At 40.7% G+C, this 12,899-nt stretch overlaps 1 protein-coding gene across 3 annotated transcripts in view; it reads right to left on the reverse strand.

The window, feature by feature from the left end:
- LOC129853068 (serine-rich coiled-coil domain-containing protein 1-like) overlaps positions 1-12,899 on the reverse strand; it is a 105,795-nt gene that overhangs the window by 76,493 nt on the left and 16,403 nt on the right. For all 3 annotated transcript variants that reach the window (XM_055918731.1, XM_055918730.1, XM_055918732.1), the window contains exon 4: positions 2,193-2,283. In XM_055918731.1, the coding sequence (XP_055774706.1) occupies positions 2,193-2,283 (91 nt within the window). The remainder of the gene's footprint in view (positions 1-2,192; positions 2,284-12,899) is intronic.

The following is a 12,899-nucleotide window of genomic DNA, read 5'->3' on the forward strand; positions in this document are numbered from 1 at the left end:
AATATACTATAACAAGTGCCATTATTGAACACTGCACTTCTAATAACTAATCTTTCCATTCTATTCACTGGATGCTGCTCAGAGTAAAATACACAATGGCATCTCTGTTAAAGTCTCATTAATGCAGAGAGACGACTAAGAAAACTGGTTTGACAACCAGAAATAACCAGATCTTTAAAAAGGATGTGGAAGGCTCAGTTTCAAGGTAAAACTGAGTGTGTCTCTGCCCTGCAGCCCATAAATTGCTGTGAAACTGCCTGGTTTTTAATAAAAATGCCAAGGAGCCACCTGAGAGAGATAAAATAGGAGCATCTGTGTGTTCGTGTGTCTGTGCTCAGGCATGTGTGTGTGTGTGTGTGTGTGTGTGTGTGTGTGTGTGTGTGTGTGTGTGTGTGTGTGTGTGTGTGTGTGTGTGTGTGTGTGTGTGTGTGTGTGTGTGTGTGTGTGTGTGTGTGTGTGTGTGTGTGTGTGTGTGTGTGTGTGTGTGTGTGTGTGTCTTCATTTGAGTTGGGGTGAGGCTTCCCACTTCCTTCTCTTCCTCAGTAAACCACCTCATCACTTCGCTTTAAGTGTGCGATTTATCAAATCTTTGCAGGGATTTCATGCCAGTCTGTGAACCACTTAGTATATAAAAAAAAATACTTAGCATGCAAAATAGTTTTTTTTGCATGTATTAATGATGACACCCTGGGAGGCTCTCTGACTAAAGGCTTTGCCCTCACTACGTGTTGATGTGTACTTCAGCATGTTCTGATGCAACCTCTCCAGAAATAGTGGGGACGTTAAGAGAATTAAGATTGAAGGTCATTCTCAAAGTCTGCATAGTTGTTGCATGCCTAGAGATACGGAAGTCTTGTGAAACTGACTCAGACCTCCCGTTAGGTACGCAATGAAGGTCTACAGTAGTCTCAACAGCACCCTCTATAGTAGCACCATGGTGTAGCCGGAGGGCAGCCATTTTCCCTCCTCTGCGTATATTGACTTCAATACAAAACCTAGGAGGCTCATGGTTCTCACCCCCTTCCATAGACTTACACAGTAAGGAGGACGCCCTCGAACCAATCAGAGCTCTTGCAGTATGAACTATCATTTTGTCCATTCCCTTAAAGGATCAGAGAATGAATCTTGTACTGAAAGCATAAGTAGGCAGGGCAATCCTGTTTTGGTGATTTCTGGTATATATATATCATCAAAACAAATCAATCACAGTACGTTTTTGGACTCATTCAGCAGTTTTTTACCTGGTTAAGTAGAATACCATAGGAAATTAATGTTAAAAGTTTAATTTATATTCCTAAAATGTAAGTTGAAAATGATGCTGTCACTGCTCTCTGTTGACAAGACATTTTGATTAATAGCCCAGTGTCAAAACCGTTTTAACGGGTGCAAATCAATAACCATTATGAAGAAATAGTTTGTGATACATTTTATGTTTAGGTTTTCAATATACTATCTACACATATACTACCAGTCAAAAGTATGGACACACCTACTCATTCAAGGGTTTTTCTTTATTTTTACTATTTTCTACATTGTATAATAATAGTGAAAACATCAAAGCAATGAAATAACACATATGAAATCATGTAGTAACCAAAAAGTGCTAAACAAATCAAAATATATTTGAGATTTGAGATTCTTCAAAGTAGCCACCCTTTGCCTTGATGACAGCGTTGCTTATTCTTGGCATTCTCTCAACCAGCTTCATGAGGTAGTCACCCTGGAATGCATTTCAATTAACAGGTGTGCCTTGTTAGAAGTTAATTTGTGGAATTTCTTTCCTTGTTAATGTGTTTGAGCCAATCAGTTGTGTTGTGACAACACAACCCTAGCAAGTGTATTTGGTCTAGTTAAAGTAGGCCTTTTCTAAACTTCCTAAATATCTGAGCAAACAAAGTTGATCCTGCATAAACTTGGGTGTGTCCCTGGATATACATGTAGAGGTCATGCTCAAAAGTTTAGGGCCAAAGTTTCCCTGGATGGGTGGCTGACAGAGGAGCAGAGGCTGGCTCTCACTACTATTACCTATATAGTGCACTACTTTTGACCAGAGTCCGATTGGCCCTGGTCAAAAGTAGTGCACTACGTAGGGAATAGGGTGCCATTCGGAATAAAGACGGTGGCTTTAATGATGAATGAATGGGGAGTGTTTATACCGGGACGCTTTGCTGGTGAATGGGGAGTGTTTATACCGTGACGCTGGCGTTGGTCATCAGAGAGCTCCAGGTCCAACATCAGGTCGTCCTCATCCAGCTCAGAGGAACCCAGGTTGTTCAGTAGGTCCTGAGGACACAATACAGGAAACGTATATGTATGTGTGACTCAGAGCATTGGACAAATTGAACAACTAGCTTGATGCATGGCACTCGACTTTGGGAGTAGTGTCAGGAGTGATGGGCTATAACTAGGGCCCAGAGTTTTTCCTTGTAAGGTTAGGAGGTGAGAAAACCTGGAACTATAGACATGAGACAAACAGACATACAAGGTCACTCTGTTTGCATTGACATTTTGTATGTTTTGTTAGGGTTCATTCATGGCTGTGCTGGAAACATAAGGGGTCACCAAGGCAAAGGTTATAAGATCCAATATATTTATCTAAAAGCCACTTCTCTAATCCATTGAGAATGGGAAGCCACTGGCCCAGTAAACAATGGAAATGTTCAAAGGCATCCATATTCTGAGTAGTGGTTGTGGATTCATGTTCATGCAGAACCCTTTTCCTTGTGTTTCAAAGGGATATGCTACCATCTTGTGGTGACACCCAGAAAAACAGTTCCCCAGGTGGGTCTACAGGTGAAAAAAGATAGAAATCCAGAAGATATGACACTAGAGATGTCTTGGAGATAACTCATCTTCTCTAAGGGTTTCTGATGGACAAGGTAAAAGGTATGGTCAAAAAATAAATGTGTTCATATAATTTGGAGAACATTGAGAAATAAATGCGATGCCGTTATAACTGGTGAATCATACGATTCATGTAAGATTAATGTTGACTACCAACTAGCAAAAATGTCAGTGCAGTGTACCAAATTTACAACAAAGTATGTTTACGGTGTAATAGCGTAGAGAACAGTATGACATTCTGGACTTCATGAACTCCATTTGAACATAACAATGTCACCAACTGGTTCTGACTCACATTGATCAACTTTAAGGGGGACAGATTAAAACTAGGCCTGCTCAACAGAGAATCTCTATTGAAATACCTTTTTAGTCCAAGGACTAGGCTTAATGTGTCTGGGAAACTGCCCCTAAATGTCAAGCTCAAGTCAAGCGTGTGAAATGGCAGAAATGTTCATGTCGGCTGTCGGTGCTCAACCACTTCTGTATAAATGGCATCTGAGATATACATCATTTGGAGCTAAACTAATCTGTTAATGTCACCCCCCCCTCCAGCAATAGATGTGTATTAATACTGCTTCACAGTGCAAGCTCTGACCTTTTTACCCCGCAATGATGTTTGAGTGAGTATCTTAAAAGAGGCGATCTGCAGTTGCTACATTCATTTTTGGACTTATAAACCCATTGATTCTTGAAGAATATAACTTAGAAATCCCTCATGAGCTTAGTTCCAACTATCGTACCTCATCAGAACACAAAATATAAACTCGTTTTACTCCACTGTTTGTAAACAAAGTAAATGTAAACAAATACTGTATAGCCTCAAAACATGGTTACAACTATAATTGTGATGTCATGGATGGTCAGTCCTTGCATCCATAGCTCTGTCTATGATTTTGAGGGTGGTTACATTTACCCAGCCGCATCCCTCAACTTTTTTACCAAAACAGGGGCGAGGATACAACTGTGTCATTGTTTCAACTTCTGATTGTCGCTTTAATGCTAAATGGACACACAGTTTATTATCTATGCATAGTCCCTTTACCTCTACCTACATGTTTTATTTATTTATTTATTTTATTTAACCTTTATTTAACCAGGTAGGCAAATTGAGAACACGTTCTCATTTACAATTGCGACCTGGCCAAGATAAAGCAAAGCAGTTCGACACATACAACAACACATAGTTACACATGGAGTAAAAACAAACATATAGTCAATAATACAGTGAAAAAAAATAAGTCTATATACAATGTGAGCAAGTGAGGTGAGATAAGGGAGGTGAAGGCAAACAGATATATGTATAAATAAATAAAATATAAAAAGGCCATGGAGGCGAAGTGAGTACAACACAGCAAGTAAAATAAAAACTAAAAAAACACTGGAATGGTTGGTTTGCATTGGAAGAAAGTGCAAAGTAGAGACAGAAATAATGGGGTGCAAAGGAGCAAAATAAATTAATAAATAAATACAGTAGGTAAAGAGGTAGTTGTTTGGGCTAAATTGTAGATGGGTTATGTACAGGTGCAGTAATCTATGAGCTGCTCTGACAGCTGGTGCTTAAAGCTAGTGAGGGAGATAGGTGTTTCCAGTTTCAGAGATTTTTGTAGTTCGTTCCAGTCATTGGCAGCAGAGAACTGGAAGGAGAGGCGTCCAAAGGAAGAATTGGTTTTGGGGGTGACTAGAGAGATATACCTGCTGGAGCGCGTGCTACAGGTAGGTGCTGCTATGGTGACCAGCGAGCTGAGATAAGGGGGGACTTTACCTAGCAGGGTCTTGTAGATGACCTGGAACCAGTGGGTTCCATGTGCATTCCATGTGCATATTACCTCGACTAACCGGAATCTTTTACTTCAGTTTATTTAGTAAATACTTTAACACTGATTTTTCTTAAAACTGCATTGTTGGTTAAGGGCTTGTAAGAAACATTTCAATGTGACAAATACAATTTGATTTGATTTGAAATGCTGGCTTTTTAAAACAAGGATCCATTTCTTCACTGCCAACTTCAGTAGGTCTCTTATTTTTCACCTAGAAAAACTTTGGGTCAGTAGATATTACATTCATTCTGTACCTGTGGCATAAATTCAAGAGGATCAATACAGGAAAGATTTGCAGTTGCAGAGGGTCCAGAAACCAGGGGTGTATTCATTAATGCATACCGTAGCAAATCGTTTTGCACAATAGCAGAACATTTTGCTACGGAAAAATTCAAACAAGTGTTTCTTATTGGACAAATCCGTTCGCTTCAGTTTGGTTCTTGGTGAATACCCAGATATAAAACTTTCACAAGAGTTAAGGAGGGGATATTCAGAGAGAGAGATGAGTGTTAAAGGTACAATTCACTCAAATAGGTACTCAAATGTTTCATTACCAGTCTACTACAGGCTAGGGAAGATTACAATTTAGGGTTGGGACAATATATGATTAAATCGAATATCGTGATATTTGACATTGATGATATATCGTGAGGGTTAAGACTATACTCTGACTATACTCTGTGCAGTTTTATCAGTTTTATCAGTTATATGAACATGTTGAAAATAAAGTCTAAATGAATGAACGGTCTTATTTTATAGTCATACTAAGATTATTTAAAGCTGCAATATGTAACTTTTTGGGCGACCCAACCAAATTTATATAGAAATGTGAGTTATAGATCTGTCATTCTCATTGAAAGCAAGTCTAGGACGTGGTACATCTGTTCTATGTGCGCTATTTCTATGCATTCCGTTCTTAAGTTTCGTTTTTGCGTCATTTACTTTCGGTTTTGTACAGCAGCTTCAAACAGCTGAAAATACAATATTTTGGTTTTTGGAAAATATATTTCACAGCGGTTTAAATGGTACAATGATTAAGTACACTATACTTGCTTGTTTTGTCACACACTGAAATTAGGCGAACGATTCAAAAATTTGCAACCAGGAAACGGTGGCGCGATCATTGTGCACCTGTAATGAGGATGTGACTATAATATGTAAATAAAAACAAACATTTGAATTATCTAGTCATTAACGTCACAAAACGGTTATATCGCATATCGTGATATCAGGAGCAGCATATCGTAGAAGAGGTCTGCCCAAATATCACCCAACCCTATTACATTCCCAAATATTTTGTAATAAGGGTTGGTTAACTATTCCATGTTGAATGATAATGTCTTTTTACTTGTTCCTTCAACAGCCACGTGCTAGCATGTCTTATGAAGTGGAAGTGGATGAAGTGGATTCATCATCTACTATACATAATTTGATTTCCGTGGCAATGGCATTGACAAGTTTCTGCACTTGATTGTGTATCCTGAAACCCACAGTAGAAGAGGGAGCAACCATATCCTGTTGGCTGTTGAGTGTATTCTAATTATGACACAGAGAAGGGGGAGGGGGTTATTTCCCCAGTGTTCCCTTGTACATGTCCAGCTAACATACTTTAGCCCGCCTCTGCATTGCCCTTGACTGCTCATGAAACCACGAGCCTACTCAACAGACGATGGAAAACACTTCAGCATCTCAGTGAAGCTTTGCTCGTCACACTGGAGTGCCTTCTGTTATTCCCACAAATTTAAAAAGAGGATGGCAAAAAAAGGAGAAGAAATTGGTAATACACTCCTACGGCCACGCTCTCCGATTCCCCACGAGAGCGCTTAGGGGAAAACTTCAAACCAAGATTGGAGACACTTACATTTCATCAACCGCAGATTTAGCCACACAAGCAAGTATTGCACATGTGCTTTCCCTTCTGAGTATGTAAGATGAGGGGTGTTTGCACCACTCCCAAAACTAAATACATCTTAGTATGATGCACTACAAAATAAGCACAAGTGTTTACTGTTCATGCAGGGATGGGGATCGGAGTGGCCAGACAGGGAAGGAGGCGTGAGCAATCCCTTGAGTGACAAATTGCTGTCGCCTTGGTAGGGGCTGCCTGTTGCACTGATCTGCAAAACAGTTAGTTAAAGGATTAGTCTGTTTGATTCAGGGAGGTGCTGTTATCCCCGTGTGAGAGTGTAATCCAAGAGGATGTGGCCATTGACTAAGCTATTTAGTCCGCAACACTAATGGTGCTAGCACCACTCCCATCTCCCCTGCTGTCCTGTCCTGCTGTCCTGTGCTGTAAACACCTACTAAGCTCCCCTGATGTGATGTCCTTTCATGTACTGTAATATAGTATAATGTATATACTGTGTATTTATACACAGTACCAGTCAAAAGTTTGGACACATCTACAGTCGTGGCCAAAAGTTTTGAGAATGACACAAATATTAATTTTCAAAGTCTGCTGCCTCAGTTTGTATGATGGCAATTTGCATATACTCCAGAATGTTATGAAGAGTGATCAGAAGAATTACAATAAATTGAAAGTCTCTCTTTGCCATGCAAATGAACTGAATCACCCAAAAACATTTCCACTGCATTTCAGCCCTGCCACAAAAGGACCAGCTGCCACCATGTCAGTGATTCTCTCGTTAACACAGGTGTGAGTGTTGACGAGCACAAGGCTGGAGATCACTCTGTCATGCTGATTGAGTTTGAATAACAGACTGGAAGCTTCAAAAGGAGGGTGGTGTTTGGAATCATTGTTCTTCCTCTGTCAACCATGGTTACCTGCAAGGAAACACGTGCCGTCATCATTGCTTTGCACAAAAAGGGCTTCACAGGCAAGGATATTGCTGCCAGTAAGATTGCACCTAAATCAACCATTTATCGGATCATCAAGAACTTCAAGGAGAGCGGTTCAATTGTTGTGAAGAAGGCATCAGGGCGCCCAAGAAAGTCCAGCAAGCATCAGGACCGTCTCTTAAAGTTGATTCAGCTGCGGGATCGGGGCACCACCAGTACAGAGCTTGCTCAGGAATGGCAGCAGGCAGGTGTGAGTGCATCTGCACGCACAGTGAGGCGAAGACTTTTGGAGGATGGCCTGGTGTCCAGAAGAGCAGCAAAGAAGCCACTTCTCTCCAGGAAAAACATCAGGGACAGACTGATATTCTGCAAAAGGTACAGGGATTGGACTGCTGAGGACTGGGGTAAAGTCATTTTCTCTGATGAATCCCCTTTCCGATTGTTTGGGGCATCCGGAAAAAAGCGTGTCCGGAGAAGATGAGGTGAGCGCTACCATCAGTCTTGTGTCATGCCAACAGTAAAGCATCCTGAGACCATTCATGTGTGGGGTTGCTTCTCAGGCAAGGGAGTGGGCTCACTCACAATTTTGCCTAAGAACACAGCCATGAATAAAGAATGGTACCAACACATCCTCCGAGAGCAACTTCTCCCAACCATCCAGGAACAGTTTGGTGACAAACAATGCCTTTTCCAGCATGATGGAGCACCTTGCTATAAGGCAAAAGCGATAACTAAGTGGCTCGGGGAACAAAACATTAATATTTTGGGTCCATGGCCAGGAAACTCCCCAGACCTTAATCCCATTGAGAACTTGTGGTCAATCCTCAAGAGGCGGGTGGACAAACAAAACCCCACAAATTCTGACAAACTCCAAGCATTGATTATGCAAGAATGGGCTACCATCAGTCAGGATGTGGCCCAGACGTTAATTGACAGCATGCCAGGGTGGATTGTAGAGGTCTTGAAAAAGAAGGGTCAACACTGCAAATATTGACTCTTAGCATCAACTTCATGTAATTGTCAATAAAAGCCTTTGACACTTGTGAAATGCTTGTAATTATACTTCAGTATTCCATAGTAACATCTGACAAAATTATCTAAAGACACTGACACAAACTTTGTGAAAATTTGTGTCATTCTCAAAACTTTTGGCCACGACTGTACTCATTCAAGGGTTTTTCTTAATTTTACAATTTTCTACATTGCAGAATAGTGATTACATCCAAACTATGAAATAACACATATGGAATCTTATAGTAACCCCAAAAAAGTGTTTAAACAAATGAAAATATATTTGAGATTTGAGATTCTTCAAAGTAGCCACTCTTTGCATTGAGGACAGCTTTGCACAGTCTTGGCAGTCTCTCAAACAGCTTCATGAGGTAGTCACCTGGAATGCATTTCAATTAACAGGTGTACCTTTTTAAAAGTTAATTTGTGGAATCAGTTGTGTTGTGATAAGGTAGGGGTGGTATACAGAAGATAGCCCTATTTGGTAAAAGACTAAGTCCATATTATGGCAAGAACAGCTCAAATAAGCAAAGAGAAACGACAGTCAATCATTACTTTATGACATGAAGGTCAGTCAATCAGGAAAATTTCAAGCACTTTGAACTAGGGATGCACGATATATCGGTGAACATATCGGAATCGGCCGATATTAACTAAAAATGCCAACATCGGTATCGGCCCAATGCCTAGCTTAACGCCGATGTGCAAAACCGATGTCGAAGCTGACGTGCATACCTATATAACGTAGGTATATGACGTAATGACGCCACGTAAAATGTTGCGCTACACGTGCAACACAGCATTCCTAACCTAGCCCACAATGTCTGCTGTGTGGATCGAGCCGTCAACAAGTCGAGCAGTCATTTGAAAGAGTACCAACATTTCAGCAAGACAACTCAAAGGCGAAATCCATTAATGCCAAGATAATGGAATTCATTGCCCTTGACAATCAACCGTTCTCCGTCGTGGGTGATGTTGGCTTTCGCGACTGGTCGAGCACCGGTCCACAAGTGTGCTATTTTTCAGATGTTGCCCTACCGGAGTTACACAGTAATAACGTCACTGCTATTAGCTTCACGACATACTATGGAACGGCATTTGGGTCTTTGCGTGTCAAAAAAGATACGTGTCAAAAAAGATACACGTCAATAACACTATTTGACGTGTTAAATAAGCTTTTAATTTGAAACGTCAAATAACACAGTTCTATTATAGAATGTTGTGTGTTCTGAATTTGCACGTGTAAGCCAAGCGCCACCACAACTATCAGTAGCACTGTCAAAGCTGTACAAAAAAGTCTGCAAACAAGCAAATACCGGCCACGAACGATGTGTTTACAATATCGCATTGGTAATAAAGCATTACTTGTTCGACCGCAACTTCTGGGGTGGGTAGCTAGCTAGCTTTAGCTTGGTACCTAGCTAGCACCAATACAACCAGCCTGAAAACAATGACCAGTAGAAACTGCAGTCATTTTCATTATTCTTAGCAATGATTTAGGAATCCTAGTAAGTATTAGCCAGGTAGACACTTCGCCTATTGAAATTTAACTTCAGTTCGTGAAAATAAAACAGCTAGCCAGCCACTTAACCCTGTTGCCCAAAGCTAACATTATAAGCAGCCAGCTAGCTTCATCTGGCTAGTGAGGCTCAACCTGACCGGGTTATGTGTTGTGAAGTTGGCCACAATAAGGATTAGGCACCATAGTGGAATTTGCGGTTTGCCTTCATAATAAAAGTACCTCTTTGAAAGTGATGCAGAAGGTTACAATTGGTGGAATCATGCCATATTTAGACTAGATAATGTTAAACATGGTTGGAATGTGAAGCAATGAAATGGGGTATCAGTCTACTCGGTGACACCCACAGAACACAACTGAAGAGTTTAGGTAAATATTAGCGTTGTAGCTCTTATCGCGGCACTGTGACTGTATGAAATCCCCTCCCCAGTCAGCCTATTGTGTGTATTGACATTCATATTGGACTGTACAGCTTTACCTAAGGATTGGGGATCAACGAAATGGGGTATCAGTCTACTCAATACCCAAGATATGTTTTCCAACGTCCTCCAAAGAGTTATCAGACTTCAAAACATCCACGCAGGATTGTTTTTCCTCGAGAATAGTGTTCAACACACATACACTACCGTTCAAACGTTTGGGGTCACTTAGAAATGTCCTTGTTTTTGAAAGAAAAGCACATTTTTTGCCCATTAAAATAACATCAAATTGATCAGAAATACAATGTAGACATTGTTAAATGTTGTAAATGGCAGCTTTTTTATGGAATATCCACATAGGTGTACAGAGGCCCATTATCAGCAACCATCACTTCTGTGTTCCAATGGCACGTTGTGTTAGCTAATCAAAGTTTATCATTTTAAAGGGCTAATTGATCATTAGAAAACCCTTTTGCAAAAAATGTTAGCACAGCTAAAAACTGTTGTACTGATTAGTAACTTTTCTTGTTCAAAACTGTGCACTCTCAAACAATAGCAATGGTATTCTTTCACTGTAATAGCTATTGTAAATTGGACGGTGCTGTTAGATTAACAAGAATTTAAGCTTTCTGCCAATATCAGATATGTCTATGTCCTGGGAAATGTTCTTGTTACTTACAACCTCATACTAATCGCATTAGCCTACGTTAGCTCAACTGTCCCGCAGGGAACACACCAATCCTGAAGTTTTGAAGAAGCAATAAAACGAACCTTCTTTAGACTAGTTGAGTATCTGGAGCATCAGCATTTGTGGGTTCGATTACAGGCTCAAAATGGCCAAAAACAAAGACTTTCTTCTGAAACTCGTCAGTCTATTCTTGTTCTGAGAAATTAAGGCTATTTATTCCATGCGAGAAATTGCCAAGAAACTGAAGATCTCGTACAACGCTGTTTACTACTCCCTTCACAGAACAGCGCAAACTGGCTCTAACCAGAATAGAAAGAGGAGTGGGAGGCCCCGGTGTACAACTGAGCAAGAGGACAAGTACATTAGAGTGTCTAGTTTGAGAAACAGACGCCTCTCACAAGTCCTCAACAGACAGCTTTATTAAATAGTACCCGCAAAACACCCGTCAACAGTGAAGAGGCGACCACGGGATGCTGGCTTTCTAGGCAGAGATGCAAAGAAAAAGCCATATCTCAGACTGGCCAGTAAAAATAAAAGATTAATATGAGCAAAAGAACACAGACACTGGACAGAGGAACTCTGCCTAGAAAGCCAGCATCCCAGAGTCGCCTCTTCACTGTTGACGGTAAGACTGGATTTCGGATATTGGTATCGGCCAAAACGTAATATCGGTGCATCACTACTTTGAAAGTTTCTTCAAGTACAGTCGCAAAAACCATCAAGCACTATGATGAAACTGGCTCTTATGAGGACCGCCAAAGGAAAGGAAGATCCAGAGTTACCTCTGCTGCAGAGGATAAGTTCATTAGTGTTAACTGCAACTCAGATTTCAGCCCAAATAAATGCTTCACAGAGGTCAGGTAACAGACACATCTCAACATTAACTGTTCAGAGGAGACTGTGTGAATCAGGCCTTCATGGTCAAATTGCTACAAAGAAACAACTACTAAAGGACACCAATAATAAGAAGAGACTTGCTTGGGCCAAGAAACACAAGCAATGGACATTAGACCAGTGGAAATCTGTCCTTTGGTCTGATGAGTCCAAATTTGAGATTTTTGGTTCCAACCGTCGTGTTTTTGTGAGACACAGAGTAGGTGAACGGATGATCGCCGCATGTGTGGTTCCCACCGTGAAGCATGGAGGAGAAGGTGTGATGGTGCTTTGCTGGTGACACTGTGATTTATTTAGAATTCAAGGCACACTTAACCAGCATGGCTACCACAGCGATCTGCAGCGATACGCCATCCCATCTGGTTTGCTCTTAGTGGGACTATCATTTGTTTTTCAACAGGACAATGACCCAACACACCTTCAGGCTGTGTAAGGGCTATTTGACCAAGAAGGAGAGTGATGGAGTGCTGCATCAGATGACCTGGCCTCCACAATCACCCCGACCGCAACCCAATTAAGATGGTTTGGGATGAGTTGGACCGCAGAGTGAAGGAAAAGCATCCAACAAGTGCTCAGCATGTGTGGGAACTGCTTCAAAACTGTTGGAAAAGCATTCCAGGTGAAGCTGGTTTAGAGAATGCCAAGAGTGTGCAAAGCTGTCATCAAGGCAACGGGTGGCTACTTTGAAGAATCTAAAACATAAAATATATTTTGATTTGTTTAACACTTTTTTGGTTACTACATAATTCCATATGTGTTAGTTCATAGTTTTGATGTCTTCACTATTATTCTACAATGTAGAAAACAGTAAAAAAAATAAAGAAAAACCCTTGAATGAGTAGGTGTCCAATCTTTTGACTGGTACTGTATATACAGTGGGGAGAAGAAGTATTTGATATACTGCAGAT

The sequence above is a fragment of the Salvelinus fontinalis genome, chromosome 4 (assembly GCF_029448725.1).
Source record: "Salvelinus fontinalis isolate EN_2023a chromosome 4, ASM2944872v1, whole genome shotgun sequence".
Lineage (NCBI taxonomy): Eukaryota > Metazoa > Chordata > Actinopteri > Salmoniformes > Salmonidae > Salvelinus > Salvelinus fontinalis.